Raw genomic sequence first — 24,676 nt, forward strand, 5'->3', positions numbered from 1 at the left:
TACGGCATGTGCACCTCTTACTAGACATAAAGACGGAAAGAAATGTTTGCTCTGGCATTTGCTTGCTTTCAGGTCTTTACCCACACTTCTGTAAGAAATTATTTTGTAACACTTTAATTCTGAAATTACCGAACTTCCGGTGTCCTCCCGCTGACGCTTGCCAATAGACACACCCAGTCATCTTATCTCTATATTATACACAAACATATTTTAATCACACGCAAACTGAACAGGAAGTCCCAACATTTTGCGCCACACAACTCTCCCTCCTGCTTACACACGGATTTTCCTGCAGCTGTTGTGAATTATTAAATACTCTGCATTTAGATGTCAGATATTGCTGATGATTCTAAGGCTGCACTTTACTGACAGCTGATATATAACACTCTACTGACTGACTGTGTTTTACTGAGATCAGTGCTGAGATTTAGAAAGGTTGAAAATGCAGAACTGGTTCAACATGTAATCAGGTATATAGGATATTTTTTTATGCAAATCATACACATAATTCTATTTAAAAATGCATGAAACAGTCTGATGAACCAAACAGCAATTTCTTTAGACATGGTAGCATTACCTTTCATATTTACAAGCCCACTTAAAAAATACATAACCTATCACCTAAAACTAAAGTGGTAAACTTGTAGAAGGCTCCAAATGGATGTAGTTTATTTCACAGACTTTCTATAACCCCGCATTGTATAAAATGACAATCATAAATGGTTTAATCTCACCTCAGTTTAATTAAATGTAAATAAAACTATACAAAATGCATTTTTACAATTTGCTTCAGATCACCAAACTTGGAATGAAAACAGGACATTGCTAGCACTTCAAAAAAAAAAAAAACCTTCGGAAGTCAATATACAGAATGTGTACATACAAAATAACATGTAAATAAAAAAGTAATACTGACAACTTTGATGTTCCACATGTACAGATCCAGCAAATCCAGATGCTCCTGAATGCCTCATTTACAGAAACAGATAAGTAATATTATGTTTTTTAGTGAAAATATGAAATTACCACAATTTTCCTTCACTCTTTTGAAATCGTTGAAATCAATCGTTTTCTGCACTGAACTGCTACCATATAAACAAATGAATTTCACGCAGTTTTGATTAAAAACGTTTTGTTAACCTCCTAAACTTCAAGTTCCCTGCTATCCTGATTATTTCAAATAATCTGATCTTAGTTCAAGCATTAATTCAAATACTGCGTCTCCTTGTCTGCAGAAGAGATCGACTCCCACTCTATCCCCAGCTGAATGCTTTAAATAAAACTGAATCAGAGTCAACGGGATCCTTCAAACACATCCAATGTCATCATCTCAGGTGCTGAGGAGGTTTATGTCGCAGCTTTAAGATTTCACCTGGCCTACACACCAGACAGGAAAATGCTGAGATACACAGAAAGGCCAATAAATTGCCAAAGTCCCCGGGTGCTATTCCCCTGAATGAGCCTCCAGGTCTGTAATCAGAACATTTCCATCTGATTCTGTTGCCTGAGAGTTGGTCTGTCTGTAATAAGCGCTGCCGAGCGAGGGGAAGCCGCGAAAGCGAGCCGGGTTTCTCTTGTACAGGAACCACATCGCCCCTGCCAGCAGAGCGAAGATCAATACTGCCACCACCACTGCAGCAGGGATGATGCCATGATGCAAACCTGCCAGAAACATGATGTTTTAGATCAAGGTGAGACAACTCGTGCACAGAACTCATGAAAAATCAAAAATTCTTTGGAAAATATTCTGAAAATAATGAACTCGGTATGATTAGCTTACATTGTTCCCTGTGTGCTGGTGTTTATTGGACTAACTCTAATAAATACATGTATATACTGTTTTCAAAGTTAGTTTTTATAACAATTTACCATTAATGGGTTCCACCTCCACCTTAGTGGCTACATCTGCAAAAGATGAAGCACACTGAAGCTTAGTACATTGCATCATAAATCATCTTTGGCATTCAGGACAGCTAACTGCATGCCAAAAATAAAAAATAAATTATACATTGTGACAAATCTTCAGTGGAATGTGTCCTTCAGAAACAGACACACTAACAATCACAAGCACATTGTTAGTATACACAAAGTAGCATCCCTCAAAAGGTTTGTCTCTGTGATATTGGCAATTACAAACATTAATTTTCACGCTCACGTACTGAAATGCTTATGCATCTAAAATTTACTTTTGTTCAGTAAATATTGTTATTGGTTTCGGTTTCCTTGTGCTAACCCAAAGATTATCATCCGACCGCCGCTTTGGTAAACTTCACAAGGTGGCCTTGTCTACCTGAGACAGTTTTGCAGATGAAGCCGAGCTGCCCTCCGCATGTCGACAGACGCCACACGTCATCAATCACCCTGGTTGTAACACAGGTGTCTGCAGTGAGCTGCTTGGCGTCTGGGCCTTTATCTGCCCAGTTGGTGTAGTCCGCCGGTGAGCCATCAACCCAGGCCATTGAATCAGCTGGAAGCAAAGTTTCACAGTTAACATTAATTCATTTATCGTCATTCATTGGTTGAACGTGAGTCAGGAATTCTTACTATCAATGTTGAAGTACATCCCCAACCAAATAGTGCGGTGAAGGGACCCGGAAGAACGCAGCTGCTCCAGAACAAAACGGTTCTCTGTCTCACTTTCAATGGTCAGGATGTCTGAGGTGTTGACTGCAGGGTGAGAGAGGGACAACTTCAATTATGAAGACGAGCTCAGGTTTCTGTTTTTATGCTTGATTAGACTTGGTGTTCTATGCAAGCAGGATAACGAGAGGTTGTACCTATCAGAAAAATACTCAACATAATTTCTACACAAAACAGTGAGTTATACATATATTCCAATGACAAATCAAAGCAACACTTTACACTTTGTAAAAACAACAACAACAAAAAACCTGAGAGATCAGTTGTTAATCTGAATGTCAACCTTATTTATGTAACACTTTACATAAAGCACAGCAAATGTTAAACATAACAAAGAGCAGTAAAATATTAAAATAACAGACCATAAAGCCACCATCTAAGAAGTCAATGAGACGAGACCAGGATTATTTTACTTTCTGTTTCATCAAGTCTAGACAACTTTAAATTCTGGCTTTACTGGTTCTGTGGTCCTTGGACTGTGTCTAAAATGTCAAACAAAACATTAAAAAGAAACGAAAACCAAATAAAGGTACAAAAGTTCTCAAAAGGCACTTTAAAGAATCTGCATTTATTGTAGGGATCCTCCATTACTCATTTGGCAAGTCCAAGAGTAACAGACTTTGAAATAGAGCTGATCTAAGTTTGTCTATGTGCCACAAAAGCAGTTAAATGGCCTTATGCTGAACCAACACACACTGCAGCATGTAGTACTCAAACAAGTACAGCGTTAATACTTTGTAACCAAAGTCTTCTAAAAAAAAATGCACAGTAAAAATTTACATTAGAGCCTGGAAAAGAACAAGATTTTGTAATGAAGTGTAGGAACTGTTAAATTGGGTAAATAGATCTGAATGTCATCAGCACAGCAGTGGATAGATTTATCACAGCTCTGAAGATTGAACCCAAATTTAACAAGTGAAATTTGTAATTGTATTGACCAACAGAAAATTGGTGTTTTGCATAATGCTTCTGAGCTAGGAACTAGCCAAGTTAGGCTAAAATAAGTCAAGCTGAGTGGTTATTGATTAAATATTAAATACTATCGCTGTCAAACAGAACAGTCGTATGTGCAAAATTGCAGGTTTACAAATAACATTTGTTTTGCTTTTAAGTGTAATTTCAGTGTTAGTGGTTAAAGTTGAATACACTTTCTGATGCTTGAATGATCTTCTTCTATAAAAATGCAGTTTCCTTGCAGCTGTTTGTGCATTAAAACCACAAACAGCAGAACTAGAATGACAAAAAAAGAGCTTTTTCCGTATTGTCATAAGGCATATTACTCATTGTCTTATGACTGAGTAATATGTCATAAGATCTAATCTGATCACAGTTGTTCATTCACAGGGCCTTGTATTATATTAATGTCCTATACAAAAACTTTTGATAACTAACAAACATTTTTTTTCTGGTTGCCACTGCTGATTTTTAAAATTGTACTGTTCTGTCTGTCCAACACGATGTTGTATTTCAAATCAGCTCGAGCTTTGTCACATACAGAGGGGGGTAATTTAAATTTTATTTAGTGAAACATTTGAAATATCTGGCTGCACCGATAAACAGTGAAACAAACAACTAAAGTCTCAACTTGTGAAAACGTGCCTTTCTGTTTACAGCGGGTTCTTGACTCTTCAAATGTGAGTTTCTCAACCACCGGCTCAAAGTCGTAGCAGCCTCGTCCAAACTTCACCCAGGTGTGCGGACAGGACATCTCGTACGAGACAAATGGTTTACTGTCTGTGAGAAGAAGAGGCGAGAGTGGGATTTTATCCTTCTGATTATAAGTAGTGTTGAGTATTCAGGTTTTCATGCTTCATCACAGAAATGGTACTGACTGGGCAGGGGAATGTGACACAGCGCTCCTGGCAACGGAGTCTCACAGTCTGCTCTCCGCCAGCCTCCGTTCACGTCAATGTACACACACTCTCCAGTCACAAAGTCGTCATCATCATCATCAGCTGCGTCCCAGTGTGTGTACACTGTGTCACTGCCGTCTGACCACTTGTAATTGATGCCACTCTGGAAGGATTCACAGTCACCAGCATGTTTTTGTCAGAAAGCTCCACAAGCAAAACAGGATTTTATTGAGATTTTCAAATCAGGTTTTGGTTATTTCTCTACCAAGACATGTTCGTATTTAAGTTTATTTTTATCTTTATCTTTATTGTTTATGGCATAATAAGTAACATGGCAAAAGGCAGTGATATGACCAAAGAGCTATGGTTACTTCATCATTTCTGTATTAACAATTCTGCAACCAGGAGAAACAACAGAGAAGGTGATTTATGGGGAAAAACATTAACTCTCTCACTTCCTTTGTTTATTTCTGTCTTTTACCAAAGTCAGCCCACAAAGGCTGAGCAATGACTAACTCCAAATGTTAATTCTCTGACTGTTAAGTGGGAAAGTACATGCCTGCATAATGTACACAAAGTACAACCCCTGAGATTCGCAAGAGACAAGAGAAACTATGAAAAACAAACTGAACAGAACACAGGCTGTGTTTAGCTGTGGCTCGATGTCCATTTATGGAATCGTTTGGGATTTCCCATAACACTTTGTAAATCAGATGAGTGGGTAACATTTTCTTATAGGAAGATTTAGTTTCAGCCTATATATTTTTTTCCTTTAATTAAGTTTTCCTTCCTTGCACTCACCCACTCAGGCAATATTAAAACCTAATCATGGGTGTGGTACAGCAGAGTAAGTCAAAAGCAGAGTTGACACCGACTCACATATCCACAGTGTCACACAGCAGACATTTACAATGCAAAGCAAAACAAAAGGTACATACGTCTTGACTGTACAGTCCAATCCAATGTGGGCCGTCCAATCTGTTGACAAGGACAGTAAGGAAAGCCTGGTGGTAGGCATCTGTAATGCTCACTAGCTCAGAATCATTTTCTATGCACATGTGCATCGCGTCGTACCAACTCATGTTGCCAGACACAACCTTGTAGGTGGTGCTCCTGTACTCAATATTGTCAGGAAGAGGGTGGTGATAGGAGTGGGTGGGGGGTTTGGATGTGTCTGCAACCAGAAAAAAAAAACAAAAAACGGTATTTTGGATGCGGTGCAAAAACACTGGTAATATGTATCAGAATGATTATTTCACTGTGTTAATGTTTGGTACAAAGCATGTTCTAGGATATGTTTGGGATTTCAAGCACCGATTTGGAAAACTAAACATTGGCGTCATTAATGAAAGTCTGCCAGATGAAACTTGGGGCTTCCAAGGTACAGTCTTGCTCACGTCTGGTTTTCAAATGTGCTATAAAGATGCTAACTTCCTACTATCTGTTATTAATTATACAGATCCTGGCAGCAGATACTGCATTAAGTCATAGTAAAATAGTTTGGTTGAGGTTACATCAATGCTAGAATGAGTTGTAAACTGCAAATCTGTAAGGTCAAGAGGTCAAACAACAAAAGAAAAAAGCACAGAGAAACAACGACGGACTGACAAGAGGGAAATAAAAAAAAACGTACCTTGAGGTTTTTGACAAACAAAGCCATACCCGCTCTCACTGCACTTCTCATCGTACCATTTCCCAGTGAGGTGGAAATTGTGGTTGTTTGACAAAACGGTGCAGAGGGGTTCATCGGCAGCCCCACTGAGCCAGTCATCCTGCTAAGAGGTCAACACAAAGAGTCACAAAGCTATGGCCTCCTGACTTCCCAATATGTACAGTAAATGTGTTATTTTGTGCTCGTCTGCATTACATGCTAATTTGCTGAGTTTGAAAAAAACATCACCAAACTCTGGGGCTTACAGTAAGATAACTCTTTGGTTCAACTGGAGACCAGTTGGTGTAGCTGACTGGTTTCCCATTGGTCCATTTCATTGTGTCCTCATCTCGCAGACCGATCCACACACCTACAGAGCTTCCCTGGAGCAGCATGGTGATGTAGGCTGTAGAAATCAGAAAAGTAAATAAACAAATAAATAAAACAGACTTTGAGAAGAAAAATAAGGCCGCATTGATCGTTCAGGCTTCCTCTACCTTGTTCAATCTCATCTTCTATGGCAACCAGGGAGCCTTGAAACAAAGAGCAGATGGACTGGGCGTCTTTCCAACTCTTTCCTTCGTTTGGACTGCCAGGGAGGTGAAGCAGGAGGCACTGCCAATACAAATATTAATCCCACACAAAACAGTAAGACTAGCCAGTACTCCAACAGCACTCAAAATCAAGTGGTCAGGACGCGAAGTTGAAAAGGTCAAAGTTACAAAGATATTCCTGCTAACCCTCTTTGTTAATGTTTGAGAGGAAGCAATAACACATAACGTAGTAATGATGTAGCTATAACAGACATATTTTCCTCTTTTAGCATTAAAGGGGTGAAGAGCAACAAAATCCACAACTTCCCCTCCTTTTCAAAATGACTAACGCTGTATAATCTGAGTTTTTACTCACTGTAATTCCCACATGGGACTTTAGGGGAACATTTGATCTGAGCAAATTAAAAAACAAGTGCTATGACAAGAACCAGCTGGTTTATTCTCATGTTAACAACATCACTCAGAAATTGGAAACACAAACATCCTGCTTCAACCTTAAAGGCAGCTAAGAACCTGACGATTGTTTCAGATCTGTGGGAGTGTAGTTCGTTTTTAGTTTTGTTATAGAAACAGTGGTAGAAAAAGGAAAGTCCCCATCCAATCCTGTGTAGAGCTTAGCCTTTCAAGGAATAATAAAAATGGCTAGATTGTAAAATTATTTAAATTCCATCTAGTGTGCACAAAACGGCAGCAGATTCCACCATGTTAAGACTTAATATGCAAAGATTAAGCCAAACCATAATAAAAGTGTACAAAAATAGGTGCACTTGTTGATTCAAAAGTTACGCAAGAACGATTTAGAAAAATAAATAGACCGATAAGACTTTACCGGTCGCTCACTGTGGAGGAATTTTGGCACATTCCACTCACGGCATTGGTTGAGTCCGTTGGGATTCGCAGACATTTGTTTCTGCACAGCATTTCAATCAGGCTAAGGTCTGAGTCATTGCAGGACTTTGATTCATTTTGTTTTTGTTTCAACAGACATTTTGTAGCATATTTGCTACTGTGTTTGGGAGAATTTTGTCCTGGTTCATGACCAACATTCAACCAAGCATCAGCTGTCAGACAGATGTCCTCACTTGACCTCAGAGGATATAAACAACGGTAAAAACAAAATGATCTGTTTTAGACACTAACTGCACGAGCGCTAATTTGTACCTTGTGTCCGAAGTAGAGCCACTTCTCTGGACATGCTCCGATGTAGTGTGGCTCCTGGGGAGTCTCCACCACAGATACCGTCCTTCTCTTGCACACGTAGCCGTGAAGTTCGCTGCATTTCTTTACCAACCACTTCCCTGCAACATCCGAGTGAAATCTCACCACTGGCCACTGCCATTAAATATGAGTGGGCATGTTTCATATGCCCGTGTTTACCTGTTGAAGACATGGAGAGACACGCCCAGCTTTTTTTGAGATCACTGTTTAAACCGCTATCAGCCCAGTTCTGAAAATCTATCTCCGTTTTGTCGCTCCACCTGGAGAAAAGAGAAAGAAATAGCACTGACATTGGTTCAACTAAAGAAAATCTTTACAGGATTGATTTTCTGATCTTAATTATGCTGTCAGAGACTTGTTTATTGAATCTGGGTTTTACCTCACTGCTTTTGACACAAGTAACTCATAATAGTGTTTTTCATGGACATGAAGCACATCAGTCACCTGTTGGGATTCCTACACATAACTTTTCCAGACTTGACTTTCCTGAGTCCCCTGTCCCTAGAGTTCGCTTTAAAACACCAAACTTTACTGTGAATTGACAGGAGATGTTTTGTGTGCATGTCAGCACTGTAGGTTGTTTACATTTTTTCAGTGTTTGTATTATTTACTTCCTTGTTTATTCATTATCAGCCATAGTTTTCTGTCTGTTGCTTTTGGCCAGTCTTTTCTTAGTTGTTGTTTAGGGCTTACGCTAGATCACGTTTGTTGTTTATGACTTGTATTTAGTTATTTTTTATTTCTTTAAATGTGTACTTTGTCTGTTTCCCAGTTTGTTTACTCCTTGCTCCTCTTAGATAGCTCTCTTCTTTCAGCTGCATCCTGTTTCTAATTAGCACCGGTTCATTGTTTAGCAACCAAGTGCCCAGTATTTAACCCACTCTCTCTCAACTCTCCTTGCTTGTCTCTTTCGTTGTCTCATGCTACCCGGTTTCTGTTTGTTCCCTGGCTCCCTGGGTGTTCTTTTTAATAAACATCATTCCTCATCAAGTCCAAACCCATTAATCATGACAGTGCAGGCTTTAAATACGAAAGATGGGAAGCAGGAAGCAAGGAAGGAAATAAAGAAAGGAAGAATATATTGAAGGGAAAGGGAGGAGGGTAGACACAAAGAGAGACAGAAGGAAAGACACAATAAAGGAAAGGAGGGAGGATACAAGAAAGCAAATCAGAACACAAGAAAGGAAGGACATGAGGAAATAAACAAAGAGGTCTTTAAGGTCTTATATTTATTGTCTTATTGGTGTAACATAGGAGGATGCAAGGAGAGATAGAAAGGAATGAAAGAAGTTGAGAAGGAAGAAAGGATAGAAGAATATTTATGTAATGGCATAAGGAATAAAATGTAGGAATATGTATATTTTTTCCTACCCAACCGAGACCTGGAGAAAAATACCGTACTAAATCTTGTGTTGCCACAGCTATGGTGAACAGCACTTCTCTACTTAGTTGTGAAATTTTAACACAGAAGTGATCCGTAAAATTTATAGGTTGTTTTTCTTCCTTTCCACTTGTTTTTTTTCTTTTAGCTGAGCTTCTCTCCTTGCTCAATAGTTGTCTTTCTTTGCAACTTTTCCAAGCAAGTTGATGTAGTTTTGTGCCTCTTGGTCTTCCCCTGCCTTCCTTCTTTCACACAAATTATGATGCTGTGTTCAACTTGGCTCCAAAGTCAGAACTTGAATGTAGGAAAAATGCTACACTCAATCTGATTGCATGTTAATTGTGAGTCGGAAAACCTGGCTGGGAACGCTATCCGACGCAGTGCCAACTAGTATTCGCAACACAAGCTTATAACGATGTATTTATCTCAATTTCATGCATTCAATCACTGAGGGAACATGTTCACAGCAGAGGTTTGTATCACTTTGCATTCCTTTGGTTTAGTGCATTAAATAAGCTCACACAAAGGGTTCATTCTGCAACAAGCATATGGTTGTCTTTCTGCATATTAAATCAAAGCCCTCGGGAACATCCAGCTTTCCAACTTGAAAGTTCACCAGGCATTGTGAACTTTCAAGTTGGAAAGTTCAGAATTTCAAGATGGGTCATTTTCAAGTTCCTATCTTGAAAATGTTGATCTCTGACTAATTAACAAAAGTATGGCAAGTCTCAGGAAAACTACTTGAAGGATCTTTATCAGTGGGAGTTAACATTTTGTCTTTCTAACAGGGTGACCAGCCTGACATATTACACAGATTTACAAATGTTTCAATTTCCAGCTAACAAAATACCAGAGGTGTGACTTGCTGTTGCTGTTTGGAGTGTTGGATTTTTTTTCTTGGAAACTATAACTCATTTCTAGCAATGATGTCTTCAGTTGAATGCATCTGACTTGAAACTGAGGCAGAAAATTGCTGACAACAGACCTATTACCACAAATACAAGCACACTAGCACCATTTATTCCTGCAACTTCGAGATGTTTGATTTGCCCACCTGCCATACTGAGCAAGCTCACATTCTAAGCAATCAAGTGCAGTTCACCTTCAAAACAAATACAAACTAGATCTCTGGCTACATGAAATTTCTACACAGATTTCTACATAAAATACATTCAACAGATTTAAATACTCACACACCTGACCTCCTCTCCAGGTGGGCCAAAGGAAAGGCCAATCCACCAGTCGGTGTGTCCCAGGGAGAACTGTGAAAGGAGCAGGGATTAGCAAAAACTTTACTTACACTCTACAATAGCAAGCCCTTCTCACACGCCTGAAAGATCACGGGCAGACATTCAGGCACACTCCATGGTCCCTGATTTACTTCTTTCACCACCCTGTTTTGTTTCCACTATCCCCTCATAAGCCTCAGCGCCACAAGAGGCGTCTTTAATCTGATCCAATAGGCTGCTGCCAACAGAAAGCTTTATTCTTACCCGTTCTGTGTTTGGGCACTCGAGCATTTAAGTGTCCGCATGTAAGAGCTCGTTGGTGTGTTTCTGAAAACACTGGAGCGCGCAAGAGAAACGAGTGTTATTGTCTGCACGCTTGTTGATTTTCCAATGAGAGCATGAACTGAATAATGGCTCGGTAGTGCCATTGAGTGCTGGCAAACCTCTCTGATTAGACAGAGGCTGACTGTGTTTGTTTTCAGAGAGATAAAGCATCAATGTTTGTTTAGATTATTGTTATTCAGCAATGAAAGACTGAATAGGTGTCGAATGCTGCTTTATTTTATTCGCTTAGGAGAAATACTTTACACTTGCAAAGTGAACTACTTATTTAATGCTTTATTCCCACTCAAAATTAAAATAAAATCCTGACAAGGTATTGGAATATTGCACCATAACGAGTATAAATACAGTTTTAAAGATATTTACAAGTGGCACCTTGTTGATGCTAATCAGTCTGTGAACAAGGCCAATGACAAACCCGTCGTAAGCGCTCCTTGATGAATTGCGACTCTTCCCTGGAGTGAATGGATAGCAGGTGGGCTCCCATCATCTGACAGGCCAAAGAGACTGCATGCCAGTTGTAGGGTTGATTAGCCAGCAAGTACTCGGCTCCTCGGTAAAACACCCAGGCTTGGCTCTCTGGGGAGCAAACACAGAGAGAAGATGTCTCCGAGGAACAAAATACAAGTGACAAATTAGTACACTATTATCATTGCTGATTAATTGATAATTGAAGGTCTTTACCTGATGACTAAAGGATTTACTAAAACTTACTCAAAACACTCTGAGGTCACCAGGTAGACTCTATTAAAGTAATACACAATATTCTTGATCGTTAACGCAATGACAAGACGAGCTCTGAAAAACCCTATTTTTCCCTTCCTCTTTCATTTCTTACCATTTTACTCAATGTACTCTCAAAAAAATCACAGACTTCCCTAGATAGTTTATTAATAAACTGAATTGTATTGAGTGAACACAGCTCTACAATCTGATTGCCCACATTCACTCTACTCTCTCTGGTCCTCTCTCCCAAGCTGTTCTTCCTACATCTGCCATCTCCGGACCTCTAAACTGTTCCCCTGTGATTTCAGCAGACGAAGTGCAAAACATAATCAGAAAGACGAAACCCTCCACCTTCCTAACATCACTGGTAAAAACCCACATCACCACTATAAGTCCCAGGATCACCTTTGTTGTAAACCATTCTCGCCAATCTGGTCATGTCCCCTCCGTCTTAAAGAAAGACATAATGACACCACTCCTCAAAAAAATCCATCCCATGCTCTCCCTCTTAGACGCCAAAGAACTAGTCCATACCTCTGTCTCCTCCAGACTGAACTATTGCAACACACTTCTCATTGGGAGTCCTAGCAAGAACCTGCAGAGGTTCTAGTATAACTCTGCAGCTAGGCTCCTCATGAGAGCGAACAGACATGATCATATTACGTCCGTCCTCCTCTCTCTCCACCAGCTTTCCATTTCCACCAGGATTGAATTAAAGATTTCCTTCCTCACACACCAATGCAACTATGGGTATGACCCACTTATCTCAAAGAACTGCTTAACCCACAAAACACAACTTGCTCAAACCTTCTCCACACACCCAAAACCAAACTGCTGCCTTCTCCCTGACACTCTGAGGGCACCACAATCCATTCAATGAAGGTCTTAAGACAATTCTTTGTAGCTTACAGATCTGTTTTCCTATCTTACATCCGGATGCTCCAGGGTGACATCTAGTGGCAATCAATTGTGAAATTCATCTAAAGTTCCAAACAAAAATCTTTTTACTCACGTTCAGTGTACCAGTAAGGCTTCTTCAGCTTATCACCTGCAGTACGAAACAAAGTTTACTAAACCAAGCAGCACAGATGTGTGTTTATATATGATGCAAACGGTGTGGAGGGAAAAAGTGTGAGCATGTTCACCTCTGGACAGCTTGCAGATCCACTCATGTTTGGTGTCACAAGGCCGTGGCATCATGTTGTTAGTCAGGTCGCTGTACACAGCACAGTCCCTCCTGTCATCCTCCTCGTTCTTATCTTCAATGAAAGACGCCACTATCTGCACAAAGATTGGCCTGGCTGGTATAAAAGCTGTAAAAGTGTCCGTTTTCTACATAGTACAGTCCAGACAGGCTTTCTGCGAGGTGAGGCAAACATCTCTGTGTTCTTACTGGAGAGCCGTCGGACCACTCCCAGGCTCCAGGGTGGTCGGGGTCTCTCTTATTTAAACCAACCCAGAACCAGCGGCCCTCTGTTCTAAAAAATAATACACAAAGGAGAAAGAGAAAACAAGCACGCAGAAATTTAAGGCTACATGAGATGGGTTTCCCTTTTGGAAAAAATAGAGCACATCAACATACAGTATTGCCTCCTTTCTGAGAAGAAATTAAAATGTCTCTGCAGAAACCTGAAAGCAACAAACCACAAAATGTGGGATTGTGAATCTTTCAGATCATTAGAATCCACAATAATTTGTCATTTTATAGCAATAAAATACCTTAATATTAATGCATAGTATTTTTTGTATAATTAAGTTGTCAACTTTGTTATGAAAGTTTAGAGACATTTTTTTTTTTTGTCTCATAAAATCCCTTAAAATTGAAAAAATACCCATTTGTGTATGTAAGTGTGTAGCACCCACCAAGGGGAAACTGCTTTTTCTGTGTTTCAAAGCTAGAGAAAATAAAAATGCATATTTTAATTCTCACAGCAGTTCTGCAACACTGAGCCTCAAGGGGCAATACTAACCCTTCAAACATGGCGCCGAGCAGGTGCTTAACAAACACCTGCTCCTCATAGTGCTGGAAACTGGCCAGCTGAGCCCCGAGGGCTTGGCAGAAGAAGTCTGCTTCCACCCAGGAGCGTTTCATCAAGACTTTCTCATCGTGGAACACCTAGAAAAGCCACATATCAGGTCAGTGGAGCTTAAACTGGGGAAAGGCCTAACATTATTCACAGTGTACTTTCAGTGTATGCCTTTAAAATGTGAAAAAAATATACATCTGAATACAACTCACTATCAAAGAGCATATTTACCACAACGACAAGGAAGTGCAAGTACATTGTATCCCTGAGATCGATGCAAATTCTGTACGTTTGTCCCCCGAAGCATTGCTATATTCTTATTACCCCGCTGACCTCCCCAAACACCTCCATAACAAAACCAACTTCTTACTCTTCAAACGTTTGTTTAAAAAATATCAACAACCTAATGGGCAATAAAAAATAACACACAGGGGGGCAAACTTTGCTTTTCACTTTAAAAGCAGCATTTTGTAATCATATTAACTTATTTGGAAACTGATAAAATAACACTTTATGAAAATAAGTGCCAGCTACACTTACAGGTAAAAAAAAAAAGTTGAATTTTATACCTTAAAACAGTGGAGCAGTCCAGAGTGTGATTCCCAGCCTGGAGGACAGGGGGCGTAAGCATCAATGTGGCGCTCTGGCAGGCCAGCATCACTGTGGCTGCTGCTCATCTTACACACCGACAAAGCCTTGTGGGATTTGCAGTCTTTCACCTCCCAGTGACCCAAAGCAGGTCCGCCAGACATGACGACACAGCCACCAGCACTAACTGGATGAAAGGGAATATGAATGAAGGATAAGGATTCACTGATATCTAAACCAGAGTTTTATTAACCAGTGGTTACCAGGCTGATGCTTGTTCCAGTTTGAGAAGGTGAGAGGCAGAGAGGAGCCGTTGTGAGGAAGCCACCTGTACTCCCCCTTCTTCTCCTGATCCTTGAGGCCGATCCAATAGTTCATGCTGCTGTTGGTTCCATTCGCACTCAGCAAACTGTTGACAAAAGCCTGCTCAAACCTGCCGCAGTGAGGATGAGAGAAGAGAAAGGATGAGAAGAGGCTTGAGACAGACTTAACAAAAATTAGTTTTGTTGACATAAACCACCGGCTTAATGAATCACCTGTTCTCCACAGTGAGGAGAGAAGCCATGCAGTAATATCCCAACGCCGCATCTTCAAACGTCTGTTCATGACTAGTTACTGTGTAACAGGAGTAACCGTGTCTCTTCCAACCCTAGAAGAATAATCAGAAATTTTAAAAAATCAATTAAATAATATAATTTCAAAATGTTTTGAAGAATATATCCACTAACAAATAATTACTTAAGTGATCACAGAGACAGGACAAACTGGTACATTTCAAAAACTTCTACCTCAGGAAGCTAATAGAAGATGCTAATTTCAGGTTTTTCAATTGCAACCAGGAGGAGAGTTTTTCTTGAAACACAAGAACCTACAATCATATTTTCTGATCTTGTATGTAGGTATGTGTGGGTAAACAGTTGATTCAATTCGTATCAATTCAGTCCAATTCAATTCCTCCTCTGTGCCTTTGTGTAATTTTGTGCAACAACATTATTTAAAAGAGTGAAGTGCAGAAGAGAGGCTGTTTAGAGAAGTGGTGTGAATTTTCCTATTTAACCCCCATAAAGCCTCAAACCGCAGTTGCCTTATGGGATCCAGAGTCTCACCCTCACATCTGCAAGAAGACACTTTCCTGAGCCTTAACTTTCCGCAACACAAACGACACAGAGAAAACACAGTTTGGAGTACGTCAGGCAAGAATCAACAGACTGCTCATGCACGACAGTTGATATTGTGCCCTTAGGGTAATTATTTGGCCTCGTGTTCCTTCGAACCAAGTAGCCTGATGACTCAGGAGACTGATATTCTTGTAAACAGAGTCAGGGAGAACCGTGAATGCCAGACAATACGTCAGCGGGAGGGTGAATCAGCTCTTTGTGCTTCTGAAGGAGCAACTTGTTGGACTAAAAGTTGAGCTGTAACGGGTGTGAGGCTCGTTGTGGTGCGTGTCCCGGCACACAGTACAGTCAATCCACCTTGTACATAAATCCTCCACCCCCTTTTTTTTCATAATAGATAGTTTTTACAATATACAGATTTTCTTGGAAATCTTTCTACTACATAAGAAATTCAAGGTTATATTTTTAGAAGGAAAATAAAAAGGAAAGAAAGAAATGAGGATAACTTTTTGCTTGAATTATTATTTTTTGGGGCTTTTTAACATCTTCTGTGAGCTTTGGAAGACATTCAGCAATTTAAGGGTGAATGTTGTGTAACCATGTAATGAACCATGTATCCTTCACCACTAATTTGAGCCCAGGTTACAGTGTGCCATCTATGACTCCACTTGTTTTGCTCCCAAACACACATCAGGTAACTACATGCTGAAGGGTAAGTTGTGCATTCAGGTTCCTACCGCAGGGCATCCTTCATCCCAGGTTCCTCTGTGCTGAACAGGACTCTGGCTTTCTCTTCTGCATACAGCAGGGTGTTGCTCATCGCATGGGGCCAAGAGCCAGTTACCTTTCTGTGACAGAGGGAAGACTTAAAATCTGACAAGGGCAGCAGCAAACTGCATAGTTACAGTATGTCTTAAAACGCCGTGTCTTACCTTTGTCTCCATTTTGATGCAAAGTGTCGAATCTGTCAGGTTGAGCACAGGCTGATACTGGTCCCAGAGAGTCAGAGTTACTGGTGAACCATCTGACCACTCTACACCTGGCGATGGCCCCTGCTTCCACAGACCAATCCAGATCTCTGTGACTTCCCTGGAATCTGCCGAACATGAGAAAACAAGGACAATTCAAATACCAACAGTGATTCAACATGAACTGTGACAACATCAGACAATAAAATGGGCTTGTTAAGTTCCAGGCGGAAGCTGGTGAGATACTTTGTATCTACATGGTCTGAAGGGCCACTCACTGTGGAAGAATAAAAAAAAACACAAAATATATCTTCACAAAGGACAATGACCCTAAACACACTGGCAAAATTGTTACCCGGTGGGATAAGGACAACAAAGGCATTGTTCTGGACTGGTCAACACAAATCCCTGTTCTCAGTCCCAAGACAGAAATTGAAAATGTGTGTGTAACAAACTATAACAAACTGTTGTGTGAAGCTGGTTGAAAGATCGCCACAGTGTTTGACCACAATCATACAGTTTTAATGGGAATTCTACCAAATAAGAAGGAAATGTATGGACGCTTTTGACTTTAAGAACAACAAGAAAAATAAAAAACTCAGAAAATGTATGTTTTATTTCTGTTACATTTATTAAATACAATAATTTTAATAATCCTGACTAACTATTCCTGTTTAATTTGCTAACCAAACCGGAATTTTTAGCAAAAACAATAAATACAGAGTTGGAGTCTAATAAGCATTTGATTAATTCATTATTTGCTAAATTATGTGGTTTTCTACCACAATTTGTATTTTGTATGACTATATCTTTTATTTTTATATGTATAGTTATACGCTCTTTTTGAAACCAGAAATCTCTCCACGAGTGCTTTTTATTTTTAGTGCATCGAAAACCTCCTCTCCAGAAACTACTCCGACATTTTTATTTTAGCTAATTATGATGCATGAGTAGCCATGACTTACAGTGCAGCTAAATATCTAGTAATTGTAAAAGTCAACCCTAATTTCTGCAAGCTTGACTTGATGAAGTCAAGCTTCCATGCAATTTTATGTTTACCCAATTTCCATAAACTTTTTATGGCTGACCACTATATTTTTGGAAAATGTCTTCATCTATGGTATTTTTCATTTCTATTATTGTAGTATATTTCATAAAGTAATAGCAATATTGTCACATTCAGAACAACTAAAAGCAGACAAAGTCTGCTAAATGTTTTTCAAAGGGTCCTTCATAAAGTTCAAAAGAGGTTTTGCTCAAGACAACCATTAAAATGATAAAAAAGTGAAAGATAATCATGATTCATTGGCTTTAGCCAGAGAACTTGAACATTTAGAAACACAAATGTTATCTGATAAAATACAGCAAGTCTGTTGTCTGATGCTCTTACAGTTAGCCAGCAGGTTAAGCAGCATCTCCGCCTCTGACAAGGAACGGAGACTGATGAGCTTTGCCCCCAGAGAGCCACAGGCTCGGGACGACTCCTTCCAGCTTCCAGAGTCTTTGTCCGCCAGCACATGGTAGCAAAAGCCATTATGAGGCCACCAGCCATCAGCGCACTCGGTATGGATGTACTGCCAGTTCTCTGAAAAACAGGAAGAACCAATATGTGCGAGAAATGAACCAAGACGAACAGAACAAGACGAACCAGAAAAACAAAAACACAGGGTTCGGTCAAAAGTTCCCTATCCAGCTGTACTGCACATGAGGAGGGACCTCGACTAAACCAAAAGCAACAACGCGTATAAAAGCATGCCTTAAAAGTTATCCCTGCTCTTAAGACTCATACCTGCCACGAGAAAAACCAGGACACCTCCCACCCTCTTTAATGACTTGTGCCTGTCTCTTGTGATTTACCAGAATCTCACCTAGTGGCTCAACTATGCCGGTGTTGTTCGGTGTCTTCTTGCAGATGTAAGGCAGGGCGGACTCGCAGGAGAGACTCTGCCACTGGCCTCCATAGGCAGAGTTGTACACTCCGCAAGGCATGTTGGTCTCTAGCGGACCAGCGGCCAAAGCTGAAGGATGGAGCAAAGGTTGAGCCAAATGTTATTCAACATAAAATTGGGAGGACAAGCAATTTGAGCAGCAGATTTTGTTCACAGATTTTCTTAAATAAGCAATACCTGTAGTAAAATTCACCAGTGACAAGGGAGCGCCATCGGACCATTTCCATCCATACCCGTCCTTAAGGTGGTTCAGTCCAATCCACACCATTGCACCAACATTTGCCAGTCGATCTAATTAAAACATAACCCCAGTAGGAGCTAAAACTGTTTTGCAATAATATCTAATGTTACAATAAAAAACACCTAAACATCAGAAGTGAACATGAGTGCTTCAGCAAACGTTTCCTATGCGATGCCCACCTCGGATATACCTGTGCTCAGCCAGGCTGGTGATGCTCAACAGATTCCCTCCTTGAGCGAGGCAGGTGGACATCGCCTGACTCCAGGTGAGGATGGTGTACAGGTTGAACTGGTAGCACGCGCTGAGCTCCTGGTTCGACTCCCAGAAATGATCACAACTGGAAGCTAAAAGTTGGTCGAGGCATAAATTAGACTCTTAGTAGCTGAGTTAGAGTGACTGGTTCTCAGTTTTGTGCATTTCATCCTCAATTGTCTGTCACTGTCTTCACCTGGTGTATAAGTGTTATTTCTTAAACTGTACTACTTCCTTTAGTGATCTGTCTAGTAGTTCATGGATTGGTAAAGTCCAGTTCTCCTACGCTACTATGAATGACTTGTCATCAGGGCTCTGCAGAGTAGAACAAAATGCTGATAAGGGAATTCAGCCATTTGATTCAGCTGTGGTGGAGCAGAGATGAATCCAAAAGATGAATGTTGACAGCTCCAGAGGACTAGAGCTAGGCACCACTGGTCCAGTATATTCATTTTGAGTAATTTCCCATGTAGGCAATCTATTAGGCTCATTTTAACTCCTTGCTTCCTCACCCTTAAATCAAAGTTTGTCTATTTGTTTCCAGACAAATAGACAAACTGTCACTATTTGTTTTAGACAAATAGACAAGCTGCCTATGACTCTGCTGCCTCTGTCCTGCTTGCCTTTGCACAATTATCACAGTGTTTGTCAGCTGGACTCATGTTACCTTTAACTGGGCAGAAGCCCCATCTTTCAGACTGATCGTAGCGATCAGTAGTGGCACACCAGTGAAGATTATCCTCCCGGCCCTCAGTTGTACACTCAGCGTACCACTTGTTGTTGTAATTAAAAGGAAAAACACAAGAATATCCGTGTGCATTTCCCAAAAGAGTGTGGATTTCTACAAATGAAACATACTGAATTAGAAATGACACGGGCAGGATTTTGTATTTGCAGCATGATCAATAATTAATTCACCTTCATATGGATGTGAGCAGGGGCCTTCTTTGGGAGTGTTGTACCTTTTCCACTCGTGGTACATGTTCTTTCTTACCACCACCAAACGTCCGGAAACCGTCACCTTCCACTCTGACGCCCCATAGAGCATGTTCCCGTGGCAACGCCACCACAGCACTAGATAGGTAGCGTCGCACTCAAACATGCCCAACGGCTGCGTTGCGTCCGAAAGGTTAAGGCCCAGGCACATGCTGGTGCCTAAGTTGAAGAGTCGGTGCCTAGAGACCCACTTCCACAGCATGTGGCGTGTGGGACGCTCGCAATCGTCCAGCACCACATTGGAGCCGTTCACCGTCACGCAGCGCTTCAGCGTAACGCTCTCCAGGATGAAGAGACCTTTTCCTGGAGGGAGAGGGAGCAGAGATACTCACACGTTTGATTGTTGGGGAGAAATATGCAGCAGTACAACAGGAGCCTCAAACCTCTGTCACCAAGACAGAAACATTTTTCACAAGAGAAATATAAAATTGTGAGCAAACAATTCCTCCACAAGTTACTGTGTAAATACATGCCAAAACCAGAAAAAAAGGGATGTGCGCTGATTATTTAAGGAAGTTAATCAAAGAATGTGGAGAAATTCTAACTTCCTTCATGTCATGACTGCATACCGAAGACTGGATGGTTCTAGATGGAAATAAATGTTTAACTTGTTTGTGTACTCAGAAATGATTGTTTTTAAAAGGAGCGTTCGGCAAGCAGAGCAAGGTATCAAATGTCTGCATGACCAAAACTATTTTCAGTGTTCAGACGTCCTTGCTCTACTTTCACTGGGAACAACTAGGATGCAGCAAAATACATTATACATAATTAAATATGTCCTGAGGCGGGATTTTATAGTGAATGAAAACAAAACTGCACATTGGAAATCCTCACACTTCACTGTCAAGCTGAAATAAACATCTCAGAAAGCCCATAAATTAGTGCCAAAACAGAGACAAATCGTGGTGCAGTTGAAATCAACTTTGTGGAAGTGATGACCAAAAATGCAAAATATTTAACAACTCAAATAAAGGAATAGGATTTTTTTTCCCCACTATCTCAGAAAGTTGTTTTTATTGCGCTTTGCAAATTAGAACTATGCAATCATAGAAACCGATGTGATCTGGAGTTGTAGCACGCAAAGCAAAAAATGTGTCTCATTCAACTGTTTGGGGCTTCATTTGTCTTAATTTCTAAAGCACAGTGTATTTTTCTATAAGCACAGCTTGAGACTACATGATACCAGTTTACAAAAGCTGGTTGGGTATAATGTAACCAGATTTGGCCATGCAGACTGTTTTGTGCTGTTTCACTAAACTATAAAGGTTCTTCCTTTTAAGACGATTTTAAAGTAACAGTTTAAGTGTCCTCAAAAACTTGCAGAAGCCCCACAGAATTACTCAATTTAGCAGAAGAGCAAGCTACAGATGTCATAATTGTCCTACGAAAGAAAAAAAATTAAATAAACGAGTGATGGTGTGCTTTTCTCTTTAGCAGCTTCAGATGGAAAAAAAAAAAGGTTGAAAATAATTTAAAGTGTCTGTCAGAGCTTAGAGCAGTTTTCCACTGCACCTAAATGAGCTCAGCTACTTTCATGCTTCTGCCTCAAATGTTGTTGTTTTTTTCTTCTTCTTTTTGCATGAAACTCCTTCCACTTTGATTGAGAGGGAACAGAATTAGACCTGTTCTGCCAGGAAGTCCGAAGGCAGCTATTCTGGTTTTTGCTTTTCGACCTTTCATTCAATTTAGTAGTGACACAGTCCCCAATTCTGGTCTTCTGAGAACACAATCCTTTAGGTGTCACAGGTCAGTGGGTGTTAGTGTTGACCCCACCACAACATCTGTAAATCAGGCCGTACCTTGGCAAGTCATTTGAATCAGATGTTTTGCAACAGGGAAACCTGGAGAGTTTAAGAGAATGATAGCCCACTTCTCAAACTTTCTCAAGCCAATAATGATTTCTGACTTTTAAATTCAAAGAAATTGCATGAAAGTACATGCAGACAGCTAATGAATTCAAACACTGACATTAGAACGAATTTCTGGTTCGTTTGGTACACTTTGTCACTAATGTAACATTAGTAGTGATTTTATTTAGTACCGGACCATTCCGATTAATGAGATATAGGTCAATCCCAACCTCTGGCTGATTAATCGTTGAATCTTTAGTTGCATCGCTAATACAATTACAATTTACCTGAGTAAAGTAACCAAATAACATTATAGGTTTTAATTATTCACAGGTCAAAAGTTTCCGCTTTTCCTGAGCTGCACATCACATAATTTTTTCAAAGGATTTGTACGTTTTCATTAGTTTTCTTAGGCAAAAAAATAAAGAAAGCTGTAAGACCGAGTTCCTTTAAATCACAGCTAAAAACCAACTTGCTCAGAGTTGCCTTTGATTAGTAGTGAGTTGAACATTGATGTGTACTTGCTTGGTGATTTTACAAAACGTAATGTTTATTGCATGTTTCATAATTGGTAACTGTGTGCTGTTTTTGTGATGTAAAAGCACTTTGAACTGCCTTCTTACTGCAAATGTGCTACACAAATAAACTTGACTTATTTGTTTGAAGCTGGAGCTTCTGTGGGTCTCATGACTGTAATCAAAGAGCCACTACAGAAAAGGAGGAAGGTCTAAAGACAGCGGTATTTTTAGTCACACACACAACACAGCAGTGAGAACACACGTCCTACCCTACCTTAACATGAAGCAGCGCAGTTCTAAAATATTCTGCCTGCAATTAATCTGTGCAGCCTGGACGTACCGCGCAGGGCTGTGAAAGAAAGACAAGCGGTCTGCAGCTGGAGGATGGATAATAACTTACTGTAGTATTCAGCGAGCTGGTTTTTCCCCAGGACCTCATCGTCCTCCTCGCTGCTACACAGGGAGCTTCTCGACAACAACACCGTTAAATAAATAAGCGCCACAAGAGCAGCGACCGAGTCCGTGCATCGACGGGAGCGCAGAAACATTTCGACAGATGGCTGAAATGTCGGAGAACCGAGCGTCTGCACATTCCGGGGCTCCGCGTATTTTCGGGCTCGCTGCTTTTCTTTTTCTTTTTTTCCCCCCCCCCCCCTCTTCTGTCTCTCCCTTCTAGAAAACTTTCTCCGGAGTGAAGTTTTTCTGCGGGGAACCAGCAGCGACGTCACGTCTGACGGAGGGGCTGCTGGGGCTGCCCGGGTCCGAGCGCTGCATTCCTGCCTCTCTGCTGTGTTTTCACTGGGACACGGCCAGTCGACTTTTTTTTTTTTTTTTTTTTTTTTTTATTACCAGAGGACTCCCAAAAGACAAAAAGTCCATAAATATAAGGCGAACGTACTGGGAACATCCGCCGATGTGTCCAAGACTTTTCTTTGGTGGCTTCCTAACAGCTCTGGAGGGGTTTGCAAAAATGGCACAGAGAAATTTTCTACAGGTTTCCCAAAGAGAACCATTCGTAACATCGAAAAGAAAAGGAAAGAACGGAATAAAATTATTTTTTTTTACATTTCTAAGATCTCTGAAGGTGTTATATGAGAAAATTTCAAGGATATTATTTGTGTAGACGCAATTCGGCAAAGTAAGGCAAAAGGGGGACTCCCTTCTACATAACATTTTTATAACAACATTTTTTAAACTCAAGCTACAGAAAGTTGCATCATTTTTCTTCTTTGAGTTTCATGACACAAGCTTGTTCTCTAGACTGTTTCCTACAATTTATGAATTTTCAAACTTTTAAAGATGCACCTCTACCTGTGTACCTGCAGAGATCTGTGACATCACCGCGCTCCATGTTGTGTTTTTAAAAATGTGATATACACAGTTTTAAAAGACATTAATTTTGCACTTTCATTAATCACAATGCTAGAGTTCAACACTCATTAGAGTTATTTATTAAGCTATATATAGCAGATATATACAAGGGTGTAACTTTGTGTTGCAAGTTGGTGCGGAGCGGCAGGGGGGCTTAGGGTGCTGATGCCCCCACAGTCACTGGAAGGCCTTTTCTTTTTTAGTGCTAAGAATAAAGCCAAAACTTACATGAGAATTTATGCAGTAAATTATGATATGATGCCTCTTTAATATAGCAAATAATAAAGACGCGAAACCTTTTTTGGGTCTGGTTGGGGCAGTTGGTGAGTAGGCTGACCATCGATGTTACTTTGTTCTACAAAATGTGGCTTAAAGCTGAGACGCTGATGTTTGGATATGTAAAGTGTACATTTTCTTCGCTAATAAAACTATAGTTTGGTTTCTCTCAGTTCTAGAAACAGGAGAGAACAAAGAGAATTTCTCTTTGTAATGGCCCATAATTTAATTTTACTTAATAGGAGCCAGGATCTAAAATTTAACAAACTTTGGCTCCTATTTGCTTTATGAAATATTTCTTCCTATTTGATGATTGCTCTGAATATCGCCACGTTCTACGAACAAATGATGCAATTTGTCCAGGGGAAAAATTTAGAAAAACATTCAGTTATATATGTATTTTTTTCTCAGTCTGTCAGCTTGTCCACGCCAGTCCTTCAGGAAGTTATGCTTTACTATCAGTGTTATTGCTTTATATTACAGGACATTTCAAATTCATGAAGTGAGGTTCTCTGGTTAGTGTGCAGAATTGCCAAAACAGTTAATCCACATACTTTTATGCAATTCTTCTTATGCACTGTTGTTTTTCATATAGAGTTGCTTCCATAAAAGTCATTTACATAGAAGCTCTTTTTGCCCCATGTCAATCACATTGAAATAAAAATAGTATTTTGGCTCTTGCACAGTTGGAAGTGGAGGGTTAGGGAACTGCTTTTTGAACACATTTGTGTGTATGTGCAGCGCCAACCTGAAGGGTCTGTAAACGGCAGTCACTAGTCGATGGCGTCGTCCTAAAAACAAAAAGATAGAATGGAGCTTAGACTTGAAAATAATTGAGTTAGTTTGTTACATGTAAGCAAATTAAATTTCTCAAACTTATTTTATTTTCAATTGTTTCACATGAGAAATTCATAAACATAGTATATTT

At 40.1% G+C, this 24,676-nt stretch overlaps 1 protein-coding gene across 4 annotated transcripts; it reads right to left on the minus strand.

Annotated features, from left to right (window-relative positions):
• Nucleotides 1–564: 564 nt before the first annotated feature.
• On the minus strand, nt 565–24,617 carry pla2r1 (phospholipase A2 receptor 1). Of its 4 annotated transcripts, none has more exons than XM_023332135.1 (31): nt 22,502–24,617; nt 19,656–20,036; nt 19,405–19,578; nt 18,665–18,829; nt 18,422–18,535; nt 18,164–18,313; nt 17,686–17,880; nt 16,260–16,423; nt 16,065–16,175; nt 14,746–14,858; nt 14,473–14,642; nt 14,191–14,396; nt 13,565–13,710; nt 13,458–13,489; nt 12,988–13,067; nt 12,740–12,875; nt 12,607–12,642; nt 11,287–11,447; nt 10,495–10,559; nt 8,076–8,176; nt 7,860–7,996; nt 6,642–6,759; nt 6,411–6,550; nt 6,127–6,265; nt 5,432–5,667; nt 4,473–4,656; nt 4,240–4,374; nt 2,545–2,667; nt 2,291–2,467; nt 1,870–1,905; nt 565–1,662 (listed from the first exon to the last, which is right to left on the minus strand). In XM_023332135.1, the coding sequence occupies exons 1-31, from the start codon at nt 22,647–22,649 to the stop codon at nt 1,445–1,447; spliced, it is 4,491 nt and encodes a 1,496-aa protein (XP_023187903.1). In that variant the 5' UTR covers nt 22,650–24,617; the 3' UTR covers nt 565–1,444. The 4 variants fall into 4 exon arrangements, with proteins under 4 accessions (XP_023187903.1, XP_023187902.1, XP_005799822.1 ...); XM_023332134.1 differs by having other exon boundaries at nt 6,127–6,268; nt 22,502–24,616; XM_005799765.2 differs by lacking the exon at nt 13,458–13,489 and having other exon boundaries at nt 6,127–6,268; nt 12,988–13,072; nt 22,502–24,616.
• Between the last annotated feature and the right edge of the window lie 59 nt (nt 24,618–24,676).

Source organism: Xiphophorus maculatus, chromosome 4 (genome assembly GCF_002775205.1).
Source record: "Xiphophorus maculatus strain JP 163 A chromosome 4, X_maculatus-5.0-male, whole genome shotgun sequence".
Taxonomy (NCBI): domain Eukaryota; kingdom Metazoa; phylum Chordata; class Actinopteri; order Cyprinodontiformes; family Poeciliidae; genus Xiphophorus; species Xiphophorus maculatus.